At 34.5% G+C, this 19,988-nt stretch overlaps 3 protein-coding genes across 11 annotated transcripts; 2 read left to right on the forward strand and 1 right to left on the reverse strand.

The window, feature by feature from the left end:
• Positions 1 to 1,636: 1,636 nt before the first annotated feature.
• On the forward strand, positions 1,637 to 10,482 carry LOC105137325 (zinc finger BED domain-containing protein RICESLEEPER 2-like). Of its 8 annotated transcripts, none has more exons than XM_011043035.1 (6): positions 1,637 to 2,921; positions 3,011 to 3,162; positions 3,378 to 3,983; positions 5,404 to 7,296; positions 8,540 to 8,542; positions 10,202 to 10,482. In XM_011043035.1, the coding sequence occupies exons 1-4, from the start codon at positions 1,817 to 1,819 to the stop codon at positions 7,294 to 7,296; spliced, it is 3,756 nt and encodes a 1,251-aa protein (XP_011041337.1). In that variant the 5' UTR covers positions 1,637 to 1,816; the 3' UTR covers positions 8,540 to 8,542; positions 10,202 to 10,482. The 8 variants fall into 8 exon arrangements, 7 of the variants coding, with proteins under 7 accessions (XP_011041337.1, XP_011041342.1, XP_011041341.1 ...); XM_011043040.1 differs by lacking the exon at positions 8,540 to 8,542 and adding an exon at positions 10,022 to 10,094 and having other exon boundaries at positions 5,404 to 7,219; XR_844549.1 differs by lacking the exons at positions 8,540 to 8,542; positions 10,202 to 10,482 and adding exons at positions 7,390 to 7,452; positions 7,625 to 7,736 and having other exon boundaries at positions 1,638 to 2,921; positions 5,404 to 7,292.
• PSRP5 (plastid-specific 50S ribosomal protein 5) lies at positions 9,607 to 13,241 on the forward strand. 2 transcript variants are annotated; one of them, XM_011043031.1, is made up of 2 exons: positions 9,607 to 9,845; positions 12,680 to 13,241. In XM_011043031.1, the coding sequence occupies exons 1-2, from the start codon at positions 9,758 to 9,760 to the stop codon at positions 13,033 to 13,035; spliced, it is 444 nt and encodes a 147-aa protein (XP_011041333.1). In that variant the 5' UTR covers positions 9,607 to 9,757; the 3' UTR covers positions 13,036 to 13,241. The 2 variants fall into 2 exon arrangements, with proteins under 2 accessions (XP_011041333.1, XP_011041332.1); XM_011043030.1 differs by lacking the exon at positions 9,607 to 9,845 and adding an exon at positions 11,937 to 12,195.
• Positions 13,242 to 14,864: 1,623 nt separating this feature from the next.
• Positions 14,865 to 19,988, reverse strand: LOC105137379 (uncharacterized). Its single transcript, XM_011043107.1, has 5 exons — positions 19,820 to 19,988; positions 18,348 to 19,504; positions 18,112 to 18,233; positions 17,079 to 17,795; positions 14,865 to 16,981 (listed from the first exon to the last, which is right to left on the reverse strand). The coding sequence occupies exons 1-5, from the start codon at positions 19,822 to 19,824 to the stop codon at positions 15,026 to 15,028; spliced, it is 3,957 nt and encodes a 1,318-aa protein (XP_011041409.1). The 5' UTR covers positions 19,825 to 19,988; the 3' UTR covers positions 14,865 to 15,025.

Here is a 19,988-nt window from a genome sequence, read left to right on the forward strand (position 1 = left end):
ATATATGTTGTATCCCTTAGTTGAATCTGAGGAAGAATAATTGTGAACCATTATTTGTTGATACTGGAAGTTTTTAGGTGGACTACAGTCCCGTGGTTTTTCCCGCATTGAGTTTTCCATGTTAAAATCTTGGTGTTGATTAATTTTACAATTGAAGTCGGGTATCCTATTAAAATGGTCCAAAACCATAATTTTATAGTTAAAATCAAGTTTGTTAGGTCAAAATTTATCAAAATCAATTTATGAAGGTAAAATATGTTATTTTATGGTAAAAATAAGTTTCCATCAGAACAAGCCAAAACCGATGTTTTGCAGTCAAAATCAAATTTAACATGTTAAAACTGGTAAAGAAATGATTATTTATCAGGGTAAATTCATTATTTTGCAGTTAAAAAAGTTTTAGAGTAAAAAAAAAAAAATCAATTATCAAAATGGATTATTTGGTTTTGCTGATTGAATGTAAATGAATAAAACCTGATGATATGGATGATGCAAAATGGAATTGACTTAATAGAAAGACTATTGCTAATGTTAGAAAATGGGTATCTTCTAAGTCCATTAATCATATTTCTCAAGAACATGATTGTTATAAAGTTTGGAAGATGTTGAAAGAAACATTTGTTAAAGAGAGTGCACAAAACAAGATTTTCGTAATTATAAACTTTGTGAATTTGAAGTATAGAGATGGTGAAGATGCTTCGTTGCATATAAATATATTTCAAGGATTTTTGAATCAGCTGTTATTGATGAATCTGGAGTTAGTTGATGAAATGTAAATACTAAATTTATTAAGTTTATTGTCGGATAATTGAGAGATATTAGTTAATAATTTTACTTTAAATAGAAAAATCATTTTAAAAACAGTGAAGAATTATATTTTTAATTAAAAAAAAAGGAAGGATGTTGTACTCTCTTCATATTCTCGAACTTCATGTGATTGGTTAACAGAATCACACAATATCAGGACGCCACAGAGTGATTCTTTCTCGTGATCATCAGATTAGAAAAATATGTAGTGTTCAATGTCAAACCTGTTGTGTGACTGTCAAGTCATGGCTAAAGAATTTTTCATCCATGAGGAACCATATTTGATGTTATCTTACCGATGGTGAAAGGAGGGCCTGCAGCCTCTAAGGTTGACAGTGGATGGAAGAGGCTGTTTAAAAATTAATTAATATTTTAATTTTCAAGAAAATTGGAGTGCAAAAAAGAAAACTTGAACTTTCTGTTCGAATGTAATATTTCTCTGTCAAGAAATTTTTAAAAGTAGTTTTTAAAATTTGTGTTGAAATCGTTGGTGTTATTCAAATAATGATTTGAGAAAAACTGTGAGGAGTAGAGTTTAATTAGTGAGATTTTAAATTTATTTTTTACATATCATTAATTCAATGGTTTTTTCTAATGTAAACAATATGTTATCTCGAAGTTAAGTGTGTTTAAAAATTAAAACGAAATTGATTCTCAAGTTGTATACTTAACAATGATGGGCATATACCAATTCAATCAATGGGTCCCTCCATCACCATGATTCTGTAAGATTTTTCCTTTGATTTCTGAGAACCACACAAGCCATCTCAACACATGCCCTTCCAAGATTGCAACACATGTCCACTAAGAGCTTCTTTAATTCAGACCTTTTTTAAAAAGTGAACAGATCTGATGGAATGGAGGTCCAGTTGAATGACGCTATCTTCAAAGTGAACTGCAGGTTCCACGAAGGAACGTATGCCAGAAGCAAACGGGGTTGACTATAAGAAGCGAAGAGTGAAAGAGTCATTTGCCCTCCGATTCCATTGATCAAATCTTGTTGCCTTCGATGGCCTATCTTCTCCTTTACAAATTGGTGGTGTGTGCTAAGGCGATTGAAGGTGGAAGCCTGAATGTTGCAGATTCACTTTTGGCAGAAATTCAATCTCTAGCTTCTAAAGAAGAGAGCATATGGACGAGGAAAGTTGTCAAATACTTCGCTGAGGCTCTTGTCCGGCGAGCCTATGGAATTCGTCCTCCATGTATTTTTCCCTTGCTATCAGCCGCATGCATGTATGTTCCTTTCTACGCGTTTGCTAGAATCACCAGTAAACATGCCATTGCTGATGCCTTGAATTCGGGAAATAAACGACTCCACATTATTGACTTCTCCAATTTCGGCGATTATTGGCGGTGGCGTTACTTAATTAAAGAACTCGAACAGCATTATGGTGGCCTTCAATCAGTCCTAATAAGCAGTATCTCACCAAAACTGTCAAAACACTCTTGCCATCCCCGTTTCCACCGGGGATGGGCTGAGGGCGGAAATGTGGAATTGTGGGGATGGGCTGAGGGCGGAAATGTGGAATTGAGGCACTTGATATGCAATATTCCGTATGGTATTGTCAATTGTATTTCCGAACTCAGAAGGAAAAGGGAGGATGAGATTGTGGTTGTGAATTGGAATTTTACACTCCACAAACTGCTTGCACAAGATGGGGCAATGGAGCAAGTGCTTTCAAAAGTGAAGGATTTGGGAGCGGACATCATGGTAATTGTTGAGCAAGAAGCCAATCTTAACAGCCCTTGTCTTTCGGAGCGGCTCGAACAATCATTCCAATACTACTCCACTATTTTTGAGTCACTGGAGGAAGATTATGGTAGCAACGCCTTATGGGAGATGTATTTCAGGCGACAGATTGGGAATGTGGTGGCATGTGAGGGCGTTGACCGGGTCGAGCGGATTGAGTCATTTGCTCACTGGCAAAATCGCCTATCTCAGGCTGGGTTTTGTCCAGTTCCCCAACAGGTAGACAAGTTGGAGGAAGATCTTTCTAATTTTAAAGAATTTGGAATCGAAGAGAAGGAAGGGCATACCCTGCTACTCAGGCACGGTTTTCCGGTAGCTGTAGCCTCAGTTTGGAAGGTCACTGATCCTCCTCAATTCAGTGGCGGTGAATAATCCAATTCCATCCTTTCCATTCTCTTCTCTTGTTATACTAATTATCCATCAATAAATTCGTTGTGTGTATTTTCACTTTAGGCTACTGGAAAAACATGTTGACAGGTCTTTACACAATGCAAGATAGAGTTGACGACTCAGAAGGGATGGCGAGCTCCTCTGAGTCTGAGGATGATGAAGAAAATGATTCTCTAGCTTTCATAATGGCAGATAGAAACTTATGGTCCACACAGGTATCGTTCTCTGTTTCCGAGATTTAACAAATTTCATAGTTTTATCTTTATGGCATGGAGAGATTGCAACAACTTCAAATTCGTTAGACATAAATTAGAAGCTTAGAATATAATTCTTGCTTTGATAAATGGCAAAAAAATCAATCTAAAAGAGTTTGATCCACTGCTTGTGATAAATATTTTTTATGTTGATGCCATTAGTGGTGTCGTTGATCACACAGGGCTCTTCAATTAATCGAATAGCTGCTTCAGCTAAGTTATATGACATATTGGAATATATATGTGATCTACATGAGTTACCACTGGCTGTGACATGGGTTTCCTATGGCCAAGATGGTAATACAAATTCAAAGGGAAAACGTGTTCTATGTATTGATGATAGCGCTTGCTATGTAAATGACTGGTTAATGGATGGATTTGTGGAAGAATATGCACAACATCGTCTGGAGGAAGGAAAAGGTATCGCCGGAAAAGCACTTCAATCTAATATTCATATCCAGCATGACATTTCCGTGCTTAATCCAGCTGAATTCCCTTGTGATGATTGCGGAACAATTAGCCGGTGGATCAGAAAAAATTACGCTGCTTTTGCAATAAGGCTAACAAGTACCCACCCTTGCAAGGATGATTACGTATTGGAATTTCTTCTCCCTGAACTCATGAAAGAGACTTCAGAACGAGAACTTTTGATAAATAAGGTGTTGCGTACATTGCAGAGGAAATGTTTAAAGTTGTGGAAACTTGGGGTTAGAGACATCAATGAGGCTAGATTGAACGCAACCAGCATTGAAGCAGAAGAAACACGCGAGCTTCTTGAACAGGTGCTCTTCTATACTCTCTCGTTTTACAAGATTATTATTTGTTTTTCATTTTATAAGATTATTATTTGTTTTTTTTAATTAATTTTTTTTTTATTTATCATATTTGATCCTTTTGGAAAGCATTCTCATTTAATTTTATTATTTTCCAGTTTTTTTTCATGATACTAAAAATTATTTTTTAATTTATTTTTTATAATATTATTAGATATTAAAAAATAATTTATTTTTCAAGAATTTATTTAAAAAAATTATTTTTCAAACAAACAAGCATACATGTCATTTGAAAAATATTTTTAATGAATAACACCATTTAAAAATTATGAAAAAAATTGAAATATCATGTTATTTATTTATTATATCAAATTTGATTTTTAAACTTTTAATTGCTATATATTTTATATGAAATTTTTTATTTTTAATTTTATTTTTTTATAATTTGATTTAATTTATTTTTTATATTATTGTTATTTATTTTTTATATTATTTTTTTAATTGAAGTTTTTTATTTATCAAATTTAATCTTTATTTTATTCAACTTTTTAATTTATAAGATTTGTTCTTTATTATTTTAATAAATTTTAAAAAAATAAAATATTAACAAATTATTTTCCAATTTTTTTTTATGATATAGCCAAACATTAAAAAATATTTTTTAATTTATTTTTTATAACATTATAAAATATTAAAAAATAATTTATATTTTAAAAAATTATTTTTAACAAATAAATAGAGCCTACGCATCATTTGCTATAAAAAATTCTAGGCAGCTCTGGTATCTAAGAAATTGGATTCTAGTTATTTAGATTAAGAAACTTTAAATTAACTCATTTTTATTTAAAAATATTAAAAAAATAAACCCTTTAATAATATTAAAATTAAAACTCAAACCATATAAAAATAAATTGTTTGTGATTCATTATAAAAAATTCTAGCCAACAGTAACAGTAATGTAGTAGTGATTACTTTTTAAATAATTTTTTATAATGAAATGTTTATTAATAATTTTTTATTTTTTTAAATTTTTTTTAACATCAATACTTTAAAACGATTTATAATATATAAAATATATTAAATTTTAATAAAAAAATAATTTTTTAAACATATTAAACTACTTTTCCAAATAATCCTTCAATAATCTGCCTTGTCAGATGGATAAAAAAGACCCTCTGTTTTGAATGGACACCCATAATGTGTCCAATCACAGCTTTCTATGTGGCAGATTTCCTTCCGCAGATTGCGCAAGGGTGGAATAATTATTGTTCAGTAGATAAATTACATTTGATAATTCGCATATAATAAAATCCATTTTGCCTCCGTTTTGCTTGTATGTTCAACTATTCAAGAAGACACAATCTGCCAATATTATTGACTGGAATTGGCTTTCATGCTGCCAACATCCTCCTTCCCTATCTCTTGACAGGACGTCCATGAACAATCTGCTATACCCGCACCTGCTCTGAATGGTGAGAATGCATCGCTTAGTGGTCTCCAGAGTACTAATAAACGAAGAAAGATATCAACTGTGTGGGACGGATTCGTTAAGCATAGGGGAGAAAATGGGGAAGAATGGGCCACATGTAGATATTGTAAGAAGAAGTATAGAGCAGAAAGCACAAGAGGAACTTCAAATTTTCTTAAGCACTTAAAAAAATGTTCGCCAAGCAGACAGGACGAAGCAGGGAAGCAAATTGTGGTTGAGACAGGTGACTTGAGTACTAGCGTCATCCAAAGGAATTTTGTCATAAATCAAGAAAGAAGTCGTCTAGACATTGCAAAAATGATGATTAAGCATGGATATCCCTTGGCAATGGTTCAACATGAGTTTTTTGAAATTTTTGTGAAGAATTTGCAGCCAGTGTTTAAACTTTATTCAAAGGACGAGGTTACAGATGATGTCCTCGCTATTTGCAGGCAAGAGAAGGAGAAACTCATCAATTGTTTTGATAAGCTCTCTTCTCTCTTGAGTTTAACACTTGAATTGTGGTCATCTACTGACAAAATGATGACCTGCTGCTTCACCGTGCACTTCATTGACGATGGATGGCAGCTGAAGAAGAAGATTCTTGCTTTCAGGAACTTACGGTACAACTATGACATGGGGACTGTACATGAAGTCTTTAAAAGTGTGCTTACAGAGTGGAGCATCAACAAGAACGTTCGCTTCATAGTCCTGGATATAACTCCTCCAAATGATCACATGATTGGAGAATTAAGAAGTAAGGTTTCTGATCAAGCCCCACGTATCCATGGACATCTTTTCTGTGTTCCTAGTTATGCCCAAATTCTCAGTCTCCTTGCTCAAGATGGATTTTCTGAGATAAGGAGTGTGCTTTATAAGATAAGAGAATGTATAGAGTACGTCAACGGAAGCTCACTTAGAAGGCAGAGGTTCCAGGAGGCAATTAATGATGGGAGTTTGCTGGACAGGGAAATGCGTATTCTAGATGTTCCCGCGAGATGGGACACCACCTTTCTTATGCTTGAGAATTCATTGGAATTTAGAACAGCATTTAACCACCTAGAGCAATTTGATTGTGATTTCAAAGTGAATCCATCTGCGGAAGAATGGAACAAGGCAACATCCATATGTGAGTGCTTGAAGGAGTTCTGCAAGTCAACATGCAATCCAACAAGCAGAGAGCATTATTTCCTGAATGTTTGTGATGTTTATAATAATTTGCTTAAGTGGGAACAGAGTGATTACGTGTATGTTCGTGCTATGGCAAATAGAATGAAGGGAAAACTTGACGAGTATTGGGGAGAAGCTAGCTTGGCTTTGGGAATCTCAGTTGTTCTTAACCCGTACTTTAAATGGGACATTATTGAGTATGGCTACCAGCAGATATACGGCAGTGATGCTGACTTGCATTTATCCAGATTCCGATACGATCTTAAATGTGCATACCATAAATATGCAAAGGACATCAGCAGTCAGGGACCCTCTTCTTCTGCCATGGCTGACGTGAGTCCTCGTACATCATCTGATATTAGTTTCATAGAGTGGCGCAAGGGTAAGTATGAACGCAACATGGTGCACTCACAACGGAATGAGCTTGATCAGTATCTACAACTGCCGCCTCCAGTGAACTTGGATAAGGATGGTAACATATTAGCTTGGTGGCGAGACAATGCTCGAAATTTTCCAATACTGGGAAAAATGGCTCGTGATTTCTTAGCAATTCCAGTGTCAACTGTCATTTCCAATTCATCAGAGGTTATGAAGATGGCATCAGTCCATGACGGTGTTCGTCCTGAGATAGCCGAGGCTTTGATATGTGGAAAGGATTGGTTGGACAGCCCTAACTGGAAGTAAGTTTTCCTTTTCTTTTTGCTCGATTTAAGTGTGATGCTTTTATATCTCTGCTATCTGTTCATTTATCTCTTCTTCTTCTTCTTTTTTCTTCAGCAATTGATCCATGTTTGGATCCTCACTGGTAGTTGCTAGTACTGTGAAATAAGTTCTTCCCAGGTAAACACTGGCCTTCTCTTTTATTTCCAAGAACAAGATTTGTCTGCAGAGTGAAAAATCAAAATGCGCATATAATCTGCAGTCTGCATGAACAATAAAACTAGGCTGGAAAGTAATTCTGAAATGAAAACAAATAACAAGTAACAAGGTACATTATTTTTCTATGCCGCAGGGTCAACCAGGCTGAGCATATCTGATTTGGATGTTGTAGAAGAATAGTACTGGACATAAGAACCTGAAGTGACGAAGACTCATTATTTGCTTAATTTTATGATATTGTATTTTGTATTTTAAGGTGTTTATGAAAATTTCTCCTTTCTTGCAAATATTTATTTGTATTTATCAAAATAATTAATATGTCAGAAACAAATTTAGCTAGAGTTTTAAAATTCGGACTGTTCCGACAAGTCAATTCAGGACCTGGCTGACCCGGGTCTGGAACCGGTCCAGGTGGAGGTAAAACCTCACTTGGGAATTGACCTGGTGAAATCCAGTCAACCCGGAGGTTCGACTTGAGAACCGAACGACCTAGTTAAACCCAGCTGAGACCCGACTTTTACATGCACATAAAACAACATTGTTTTTGCCTTATTCATTAATTCCCGAGAAATTCATAAAATCTCTCAATTTTTCCAATAATTGCATCTTAGACAATTTCTCCAAAATTATTGTTACTTTGTTTGAATGATCATCAAAGTTGGAATATGGATCACAGTGAACAAAATGTCCAAACCAACATTCATATTTTCTAGTAGATGGGATGTCTGCGGTTTGACAATAAAAGAACAGAAATGACAAAACCTAAATTACCTAATCTCGTAAATCTTCAAAGCCATTTAGTTGTGATTCGCGAAGCAGAGCAGAGGAGCAGAAGACATCAAGGCAAGCCATACTGGTTCAAGTCTGCGAATAAGGTTAGATGAAGTTCATGTTGCTTGTTTCTCTTCATGACTCTTCTTCTTTCACTCTCTCTCTTCTTTATTCTGTCTCTTTTTTGAACTTGTAGTTCTTAATTAGTTGATCTAGCATCGATTCTTTCTTAAACCCAAATGATAATTTGGATGAAATGGTTGGGTTACTTGATGAGTTGGTTGGATTGTTTACTGGTGTTAAAGGATATGAGAATGTTGTCATTGGTGTTAAAAATGTTTCGGTCCAGTGATGCCATGATGAACAGAAGATGGTGGTTGACATTTTAAAGGATGAAAGTGAAAATTTAAAAGTATTGAATATTGGGTTTGCTGTTGCTGCTGCAGCAGCAACTTGCGTTAGATTTTTTAGGTTGACTTGTGAACTTATTTGATTCATGATCTAATTATTATACCGATCGATCATTGAATTGGGTTTAAAAATTATAAATTTAGCTAGAATTATACATCAATTACCTTCATTTCAGACCAGCAAAATTATGTTTGCATTATTTCACTTATGATATTATGTTAATCATATTTACATTAATCTTTTTAAGAAAAAAATCATGATGGCCATCAAAATAAAAATAATAATGATAATAATGATCATTATATTATTGTAAATTAATTTTTCAGGCCTTACTAAATAAAATAAAAATATTTGTCTCGTAATATCCGTATCAAATGTCTTATGATAGCCACTAATTTATTTAAAAGATTCATTAGAACATGTATTTTAATATAAATAACAAAGATTCATTAGAACGTGTATTTGAATATAAATAACATTATTCAAAATTAACAACATAAATAAGATTTATATTTTGAATAATAAAAAAACAAAGATCTAGAAATTAAAAGGTTAAATTATTCAAAGTCATTTTAAATTCTATGGTAAAAGTAAGCTACTATTTATCTAAACTTTAATTTTCTTATTCAAATATCATAAACTATTTTTTGGTAAGAAAAAAACTTTTATTTATTTATTTTTTGTTTCTGTTTATTTTTTCAAATTACATATATTTTTGGGATACCTATTATGTTTCTAAATTATTACCTATGATTGAAATTAATTAAAAAAATTATTTATTTTTAAAATGAGTTTAGGTAATGAAATTAAAAAATAATAATAATTAGAGTACAATTTGATCTAAATTCCCAGATAATTTTAACAATTTAGCCAAATTGAAAAGAGAAAAACAAAGGACCGTTTGAAAACGTTTCGAAACTCGTATGAAGGTTTTCCTTTCGGTCTTTTTCTCTGGGTGAGAGCAAACCGAGGTAGAGCTCACTTTCCTTATCCAAAACAACCACACAGAAAGGCCACAGGCAACGTAAACAAGGAAACCCCTAAAACCAAAAAGATTGCAGATTTCCTTTCAATCAAAACGAAAATGCCCCTTCTTCTCTCCAATCCTCTCACCTCGCTCTCTTCACTTCCCCCCTTTTCATCTCCAACTTTGGCCGTCATTGCAACACCAGGTACCCACTTCTTTAGATTTGTCTCATGTTTGCAGTTTTTGCTAATATGGGCTGTATCGACGGTGAATTTTATTATTTCTGCTTTTCAGCACCTGTTAGTATAAGCTTATTTGGTTTCACTTCATGCTCGCTAGCCCGTTTCATCGAACACTTATCACTTGCTTCCTAAGTTCAACCTGACTGTGTTCGACCTGAGATAGCTGAGGCTTTGATATGTGGAAAGGATTGGTTGGACAGCCCTAACTGAAAGCATGTTTTCATTTTCTTTTTGCTCGATATTTAAGTGTGAGCTATCTGTTTATTTTATTTCTTCTTCTTTTTTCTTCAGCAATTGATTCATGTTTGGATCCTCACAGGTAGTTGCTGACCTTCTCTTTTATTTCCAAGAACAAGATGTTGTTTGCAGAGTGAAAAAATCAGAATGCGCATATAATCTGTAGTCTGCGTGAACATTAAAAACTAGGCTGGAAAGTAATTCTGAAATGAAAACAAATAGCAAGTGACGTGATGTTTTTAATTATGAGAAAGAAGGTGATGGTGCACAAAGGTAAATAATTTTCAAGTATTCCATGTATAATTTCAATGCTTAATTACTGAAAATTCAGTGATAATAAAAACCAGCACTTCGATTCTTCTATGTGTAGTTGCAATCCCGGAGTGATGTATAAAAATGTATTATCATGCTAAAATCCCCTCACATAACTGCCACAAACCCACTACACCATAATTTTTGGCCTAAACTATTATTATAAAAATCGGTGGATCAATCTAAGTGAAATTTTATATCAAATTAGATTGAATTTTATAAAAAATTAAACTAAGAATTGACACAATTAAAACTCAATTAACTTATTAGATCAATCTATGTTTTAGCTGATTAGTTAATATCTAAGTGAGATTTGTTTCACTTTTTAAAAAGAAATTACTTCAAATATTTTTTTATAAATTTAAAATAATATTGTTTATAATTAATCAAAGTTCACTTACAACTGAATTATAGATTAAGAGAGTGTTTGAAAATATGGTAATAATTATTTTTTAAAGTATTTATTTTTTAAAAATATAAAAAAATAATATTTTTTATATTGTATTTATTTTTTAAAAATATAAAAAAATAATATTTTTTATATTAATACATTAAAACAATCTAAATCTAAGTATCATAGTTATTATAATTATGACCTATACAGTGGCCTCCATATTGTGGAAGATAATTGAGGTAATTTAGGCCGAGAACAAAGCCCAGCTAAAAACATTATGTGACTAGGTTCAGACCAATTGACATTGAAAGTAGACATCCAGCAGCTATAACAAGCTTTCAAGGCCAGAGCAAATATTTTAAGGTGTTTATAAAAATTTCTTCTAATTGCAAATATTTATTTGTTTTCATCAAAATAATTAATATGTGAATAAACAAATTTAGATAGCATTATACATCAATTCCCTTCATTTCACACCAGCAAAATTATGTTTGCATTATTTCATCTATCCATCAAAGTAAAAATAATAATCATAATAATGATTGTTATATTATTGTAAATTAATTTTTCAGCCCTTACTAAATAGAATAAAAATATTTGTCTAGTAATATCCATATCAAATGTCTTATGATAGCCACTAATTCATTTAAAAGATTCATTAGAACATGTATTTTAATATAAATAACACTATTCAAAACTAACAATGTAAATAAGATTTATATTTTGAATAATAGAAGAAAAAAGATGTAGAAATTAAAAGGTTATATTATTCAAAATCATTTTAAATTCTTTGTAAAAGTAAGCTCCTTTCTAAACTTTAATTTTGTTATCCAAATATCATAAACTATTTTTTGGTAAAAAAAGAAACTTTTTTTTATTTATGTTTTTGTCTCTGTTATATTTTTTTTCAAACTACATATTTCTCCTGATTCCTATTATGTTTCTAAATTATTACCTGTGATTGAAATTAATAAAAAAAATCTTCAAAAACAGTTTAGTTAATGAAATTCGAAAAATAATAATTAAAGTACAATTTGATCTAAAATTCCGGATAATTTTAACAATTAAGCCAAATTGAAAAGAGAAAAACAAAGGACCGTCTGAAAACGTTTCGAAACTTGTATGAAGGTTTTCTTTCAGTCTTTTTCTCTGGGTGAGAGCAAACCGAGGCAGAGCTCACTTGACTTATCCAAAACAACCACACAGAAATGCCACAGGCAACGTAAACTAGGAAACCCCCAAAACCAAAAAGATTGCAGATTTCCTTTCAATCAAAACGAAAATGCCCCTTCTTCTCTCCAATCCTCTCACCTCGCTCTCTTCACTTCCCCCCTTTTCATCTCCAACTTTGGCCGTCATTGCAACACCAGGTACCCACTTCTTTAGATTTGTCTCATGTTTGCAGTTTTTGCTAATATGGGCTGTATCGACGGTGGATTTTATCATTTCTGCTTTGCAGCACTTGTTAGTATAAGCTTATTTGGTTTCACTTCATGCTCTCTAGCCCGTTTCATCAAACACTTATCACTTGCTTCCTAAGTTCAACCAGTTCTTGGATGCTCGTGCTTTCTATATTATCTCTAGGAAGACTGGTCTTTTCTCTGTTATAACCCCCGACTCAATGTGGGTTTTGCTGAAAATTCCTAAATATTTTATCTTTCTCTTGATTTAGTCTTGAAGGCTCCTATCTGAATTTTGTGCTCGTGCTTTCTATATTAGTTACCATGAAGTTTGTTTATTTTGCTGCTGTAACCCATAATTGAATCTGGGTTGTGCTTAAAATTACGAAATATTAAAGCTTTCACTTTAATTTAGTCTTCAAGACCCATATCTGAATTTTGTGTCATTTTTTAGTTTCTAGGCTGGACGTGAAAGCCTTTGAATTAAAGTTTAAGACTTGGAATGGAGTCCGGTTTCAAAACCCAATTCGTGGAAACCGAATTGGTGCAGTTATTGTGAGAGCTTCTTCGGATATTGATGGAACAGCTCCTACAGAGACAAGTGAGCCTCCTGTAGAAAGTAAAGAGGAGGTTGTGGCAGTTGATAAGTTGCCATTGGAGTCAAAGTTACAGGAGAGAGAAGAACAGAAGATGAAGATGAAATTGGCGAGAAAGATAAGGCTTCGAAGGAATAGGCTTGTTAGGAAGAGGAGGATGAGAAAGAAGGGTCGTTGGCCGCCTTCTAAGATGAAGAAGTTGAAGAATGTCTGAGCGTTACCTCAAGGTTCTGCTTGCAGGTTTAGTGCTGATCCTTTTGGTTCTCATGTAATTCATTTTGATTTTTCTAGTTTCAATATTATTTTATGATCACTTATGTTTTGTTGATTTAAAAGTTGAGAATGTTGAAGAATACAATGTATCTCCAGTTAGTTCTCACAAGTTCAATATTAGATGGTGTAAGACCTGCATTTCTTCGTCCAATTCATTTGCACTTATTGGTTGATTGACGATCCATTCTTGTGAACATATAACTATCATATTAGACGGAGTTTAGTCTGTGAGAGAGTTGGATGGAGGAGTAATCAATGCCAACCAGTGAATGATGCTTGGGACTGGGATTTTATTTAGTTTCCTGTGGTGTAAGTATCATGGGAGGCCCTGCCTAAGTTTCCAACAGTAATGGTCCGAGGAAAATTGGATTCTCGCTGAGCAAAGCACTTGATTCTTACTGTTCCGTCAAATATTTAAATAAATGAAATTCATCATCATTTCACTGTTTAGTAATGAAGACCTTGGAGCTGTAAACAAGTGAACATGTATGCTTGTGGTAATAATAAAGAGACCAGCTGCGTTCCATCTCTTTATGATAACCCACCCTTCTGAACGCATGAAACGTTGAAGAGTTTAAGCAAAATAGAGAAAGGGATACTTGGGTTTGCAGGGATGATTCGAATATTAAAAGACGCAATTTTAAAGTCCTATGGCCTGGAGCAGAACCTCAACACGGGAAATTAGAAATGTGGATTCTCCAGATTTTAATGTTTAATATTTGTATTAAGAAAAATAAGGTGAAATCACTGGTTTAACCTTTCCAAGGTTTGATGATGAACTTGGGTTTTTATGTGGTGGGAGGGGTTTGGCCACATGTTGTTTTCATTCAAGAACTAGTTTAGCAAAAGGCAGGATTGCCTTAAGATGATCTAAGAATACTTTCTAATTTAGGACTGGAAATTGATGATGGTTCTGGTGCTGCTGTTGTTACTGTTTCTTTTTTCCTCTCGTGTTCCATTGACATATTCAATCCAGGCCCAGCAAATGTTAACAGGATGGACCATGAAGCATACTAAAATTTCTGTCTCACCAGACTAAGCTACCAGCATCAAACATACTGGATCGCGCTTAAATCCTCTTAAACCATAGGTTGGACAACAATAGTAAGGCTTTTGCACACCAGTGGGGTGATTAATTAGATCTTCTTTTATGGAGAAACCTGATATAAACTAGGCGTTCTCACACTCCTCTTGTCTCTTGAGAGAGTGTCTTTGCTAGTTATAACATGAAAAGGAAATGATGAACAATTATTGTTTCGGGACAGAAGAGGTAATTATATTTGGATAAAAATAAACATGTTTATATATATATTTTTTGTTTTTAATTTTTTTTAAAAAATTACACGGAGATAAATTTATTTTATATTTTTATCTCAATCTCACTCTTCAATCAAATAAATTTTTGTCTTTTTTATATTTATTCTTTATATCCTGAACACTAATCAAATACAACCTTAATATACAATAACAAACACATGCCCACATTAAACAAGAAAAGAGTGTTAAGTAAATAATCAAAATAAATATTCTTAATCATTTTCTTAAAAGATAAAAGGAAAAAATCAAGGAATTAAATGAATTAATTGATGATTAAGTATTTTGTATAATTTGTTTTATTCTATTTATTTTTCTTGTTCTTGTTGTATGGTTATATAAACTCTACATGAGTTGAATGTACCATATAAACAAATACACATTCTCTCTTTATATATATATATATATATATTTAAAAAATAACATACTCTTCTATTCTAGATTTCGACAAATACAATGCCCACATTAAACAAGAAAAGAGTGATACCACTGAATATACAGCACAAATCCAATGTGTAAAATATTTCTAGCTGTATTTTATAATAACAGTATAATTACTTAAAATAGCAACCCCCCACAAAAAAAAAAAACAAACACTAGAAATGGGAGGATTTTTTTTAAAAGAGGACTTGCAAAGGACTCTCCAGCCAATCCCTCCCACATATTAAAGCCTCTACAATTTCAGGACGTACGTGATTAAAGGTTGAGTTCATCTTCACTGCTTCTTCAGCTGCAGAAGATTTTGAAACGATAGTTGATACAGGAATTGCAAAGAAATCACGAGCCATTCTTCCGAGTATTGGGAATTTTGGAGCATTGGCATGCCACCATTCCAAGACGTTATAATCCTTACTCAAGTTTTCTGGAGGTTGCTCTAAATACTGATCAAGTTCAACCTTCTGCGAATCCAGCGAATTGCTTTCATATTTACGCTTCTGCCACGCCTTGAATCCTTGAAGCATATCTTCAGAAGTTGGATTAAATGATGTGCAGCAATTCACATCAGCAAGAGTGGAAGTGGATGCTGCCGGATTACTGGAGTCACTAGCATATCTATGGTACACCCTTTTAAGATCGTTCTGGAGTCTTGGCAAGAATAAGTTTGCATCACTGCCATAAATCTGGCTGTAGCCGTACTCCACAACATCAAGTCTAAAGCAAGGGTTGAGAATTGTTAAGATTCCCAAAGCCAAGCAAAACTTGCTCCAAAACTCATCAAGTCTCACCAGCATTCTATCTGCCACCGAGCGAACAAATGCATGTTGGCTCCTCTTCCATTGTATCAAATTCTTATAGACACCACAAAAGTTCAGGAAATACATTTCTACGCCTGTAGAAGCATTGCATACGGACTCATGCAATATCAACACTTTCGAGCAGTCCAGTATGATCGTTGCTATGTTCCACTCTTCCACTGATGGATTCACTCTGAAATCGCCGTCAGTTTGTTCAAGGTAAGCAAAGGCATTTCTCAAGTCTAATGCATTCTCGAGCATCGAAAAGGTGGTATCCCATCTTGTAGGAACATCAAGAGAAGCCTTGTTCTTGTCTGGCAACTTCAATTGATTGATTGCCTTCTGAAACATTTCTCTTCTATCTTGTGTTCCGTTGACATATGCAATAGATTCTCTAATCTTACAAAGAACACTCTTTATCTCGAAAAGTCCATCTTGAATAAGAAGATGAACAATTTGTGCATAAGAAGATAAAAAACATCCATCCCCATTGAGAAGAGAGTCTTGGCCCGAAAGCTTACTTTTTAATTCTCCGATCATCTGATCATTTGGAGGAGCAATATTTAACCATATGAAATTCAAATTCTTGCCAATGCCCCACTCTATAAGCACACTTCTAATGATTTCTTGTATAGTGTCTGCATCGTAATTGCCCTGTAGATTCCTGAAAGCAAGAATCTTCTTCTTCTGCTTCCATTCATCATCAATGAAATGCAAGGTCAAGCAACAGTATGTCATCTTTCTGTCGTCAGACGACAGCAATTCAATTGTTAAACAGAACAGACAAGAGAGGTTTTTGAAACATCTGATGAGCTTCTCCTTCTTTTGTCTATAAATAACAAGAACATCAGCTTCAACCATGTCTTTCGAATGAAGTTGAAACATTGGCTGCAAATTCTTCACAAAAGTTACGAAAAACTCATGCTGAACCATATCCAGTGGATATCCATGCTTAATCATCATTCTTGCGATGTTTAGATGACTTCTTTCTTGATCGAACACAAAATTTCTTTGGATAGAACTTATTAAATCATCAGATTCAACCAGAGGTGATGATTGTTGTTCTGCTCCTCCCTGTCTCTTGGACAAGCATTTTTGTAAATGTTTATGTAAATTTGAAGTTCCCCTCGTGCTTTCAGCACGATACCGCTTATTACAATATTTACATGTAGCCCATGCTTCACCATATTTTCCTTCATGCTTCTTAAATCCCTCCCACACACTGGATACCTTTCGTTTTTTGTTAATGACCATGTCTCGGTTGGCATTGCCATTGCTAGGCAACTCTCTTTCAGCATTTATACCTGGAGTAGCCTTTGCATATTGTTCTCTGACTTCCTGTCAGGAGATTGACAAGAAGGATAATTAACCACATGAAGCATGAAGCTATTTATAGCCAAAAATACAATGATATAGACTCAGTTAAGACAATCACCTGTTCAAGAGTCTGATGTGTTTCCATCCCATCACTGGTCTGGTTAGATATGTCTAGTTCCGTGATTTCATTTATGCTTGGAATACCATCTGATAGTACCAGTTGAGAGCTCCTAGAAACAGCTGCTGGTGGGATGCTAGAGACACCTACCTCCCCAAGCATTGCTCTGGAGCCATTAAGCTCATTTGTTTCCATACACCAAAGTTTCCACAAATTACCGCATTTCTTCTGCAAGGTGCATAGGAGTCCATTTATTGAAAGGTGTTGTTCTGAACTTTCTTTCAAGTGAGGAGGGAGAAAAAATTCTACTACGTAATCGTTGATGCTGGTGCTGGTATAGGTGCTTGTGAGCTTGATTGCAACAGCAGCATTAAGGAAATACTTGTGTGCATAGTCAACGAATGGATAATCGACCGCATCCAGCAGAGAAATATGAGGAACAAAATACAGATTCGATTGAAGTGCTTTACCAGCAATACCTTGCCCTTCCTTAATATAGCACTCCACATATCCATCAACAAATCTGTTCTTCCAGCAACTGTTTACAAAGCAAGCCATATCCTCAATCTGTAGAATACGTTTCTCATTTGAATTTGCATTACCCTCCCCACCATGGGAAATCCATGTCAATGCCAGTGGAAACTTATGTGCATGACATACATATTCCAATATGTCATATAGATTAGCTGAAGCAGCTATTTGATCCATCAAAAAGCCCTGAAAGAATAGTAAAAGAATTCTAATATTATATCAGTAATTAACAGCAGCAGAAGCAGCAGATTTCAATGTATGAGATTAACTAAATTGAGTCTCACAAATTAAGGTAGAACTGTCACCAATTTTTCATCAATGAATGTCTATATTTTAACAGCACAATAAGTATCAGAAATCAAATTAGGCTACTGATGCGGATCTTCACCAATTTTGTTTAAAGAAACTACAGGACAATGTAGGATTCATTCCATAAAAAAACAATAAGATTCAAACTGAAACCGCAAACTAGAGGAAAGTAATTGGAAACTTAGAATGCTACCCTTGGAGACCACATACTGTCTTCCCTATCATCTGCTTGTTCATCCACAGACTCAGAAGAAGTCATCAAGTCGGACTTCTCAGCTGGAGGGAACATAGTTACATCTTGTAATGTGATAGAACCTGTCAAAGAGATTACCAGTTGTCCACATTTCTTAAAACCACAAACTTATGAGCATAAACATCGGTATGGGGATAACATAACAGAAAGGAAAAGAATGGAATAAGGTAATTCACCATCACTGAACTGGGATGGGTCAGAGTGTTTCCAAACCGAGGTGACAAGAAGTGGGCAATCATGCCGATATAGCATAGGATGTCCATCCTTCTCTTGTATTCTGTATTTCAACTGGAGAGAATGCCTATCGTTCTTCCACCACTGTTGCATTGGATGAAACCCAGCATGCAATAGCCGCTCCTGCCATTGACACAATGACTCATGCCGCTCGACCCTGTCAATGCCCTCACATGCCACCACGTTCCCAATTTGCCGTCTGAAATTCCTCTTCCACAACTCCATGCCATCCACATCGCGGTAGAAGGTGTCCTCCTCTAGTGAGTGAAAAATAGTGGAGTAGTATTGGAATGACTTAACAAACCGGTCCATGAAATCAGACCCGTTATGATTGGCTTCTTGCTCGACAATGATCATGATGTCTGGTTTCAAATCTTTCACCTTTGAGAGCACCTGCTCAAGGGCACCTTCCTGTGAAAGCAACTTGTGAAGTGAAAACGACCATCTCACAACTAGCATCTCATCCTCCTTTGTCCTTCTGATCTTAGACACACAACATTCAATGATTTCTTTCGCATTATTGGCCACCACTTGTCTCAACTCAAAATCAACTCGGAGCCGTTCAGCAGCTCGAGTGAGTTTGCTGCGTATTTGTTGTAGATAGTTAAAATTCCTTGACAGTTTCGGCACGATGCTGGTCAACCGAAAAGATGGCAGAACACCAGGCTGATTCGCAAGGTCTCGCATCAAATCATGCCACAAAGAGGTGTATAGCATGACTGAGAAATCAATAACATGGAGTGGTTTATTTCCAGTGCGAAAGGCATGGATGGCATGCGTGGTGGTGAAGTAAGAAAACCAGTAGAAAGGATAAAATACATAATTGTAGAAGTCCTCTAGATTTGAGGAAGGTACTAATGGCAAAGGATATCGAGGATGCAGTCCATTGACTCGCCGGACTAAAGCCTCTGCAAAGTTTTTGACAACCTTCCTTGTTGCTATGTTGGGTTCTGTAGAAACTAGATATCTGATTTCCTCCAGAAGTGACTCTGCAAGATCCAGATTACCACCTTCAATTGCCTTGGCACTCTCCACCAATTTATTGAAGAGAAGATTGGCCATTGTAAGCAACAAAATCTGATGAGCTGAATCAAATTTTCTGTTTTAAGTAGAATAATATTAAAAGACGTCAATATCATCCCAGTTGCTTCCTCGATGCTGGTAAATGTTTTCATGCAACTGGCAGTCCATTGACTTTATTTCCATGAATTGAAATAAGAAAAATTCAGTAAATCAAAAAAAAATAAAAATTCAGTAACTATATAAAAAAAAAACGTAATGCTTCCAAGCTCTAAAATCACAGAACTAAACTATAAAAAAACTCTAATTTAATAATTTCTGAATATCAATGATTCTTAACAGAAACTTTCGAATCTAATTTTGGCATAATCTCGGTAGGTATCAGTGTGCTGACCTCATAAGCAACCCAGCTCTATCCAATGAATGATAAACTCGTTGAAATAGTCCAAACTTTCTCCAAATCAAGATTTATACAATAAACGTACTGCATCATAAGGATGCGTTTACTCTCTTAGAGATCAGAACTTGATCTTGAATGACAATATAAACAGTGTAGAAATCAC

Source organism: Populus euphratica, unplaced genomic scaffold, assembly GCF_000495115.2.
Source record: "Populus euphratica unplaced genomic scaffold, PopEup_1.0 scaffold66.1, whole genome shotgun sequence".
Classification (NCBI taxonomy): domain Eukaryota; kingdom Viridiplantae; phylum Streptophyta; class Magnoliopsida; order Malpighiales; family Salicaceae; genus Populus; species Populus euphratica.

Excerpts from the sequence above, each read along its gene's own strand:
- LOC105137325 (XM_011043032.1), top strand. The coding sequence starts at position 1,817 with ATGGCCTATCTTCTCCTTTACAAATTGGTGGTGTGTGCTAAGGCGATT. Across the intron at positions 2,922-3,010 it reads TCCTCCTCAATTCAGTGGCG|GCTACTGGAAAAACATGTTG; the intron begins GTGAATAATCCA and ends TTTTCACTTTAG. Across the intron at positions 3,984-5,403 it reads CACGCGAGCTTCTTGAACAG|GACGTCCATGAACAATCTGC; the intron begins GTGCTCTTCTAT and ends ATCTCTTGACAG.
- PSRP5 (XM_011043031.1), top strand. The coding sequence starts at position 9,758 with ATGCCCCTTCTTCTCTCCAATCCTCTCACCTCGCTCTCTTCACTTCCC. Across the intron at positions 9,846-12,679 it reads GGCCGTCATTGCAACACCAG|TTTCTAGGCTGGACGTGAAA; the intron begins GTACCCACTTCT and ends GTCATTTTTTAG.
- LOC105137379 (XM_011043107.1), bottom strand. Across the intron at positions 18,234-18,347 it reads CCCATCCCAGTTCAGTGATG|GTTCTATCACATTACAAGAT; the intron begins GTGAATTACCTT and ends TCTCTTTGACAG. Across the intron at positions 17,796-18,111 it reads ACAGTATGTGGTCTCCAAGG|GGCTTTTTGATGGATCAAAT; the intron begins GTAGCATTCTAA and ends CTATTCTTTCAG.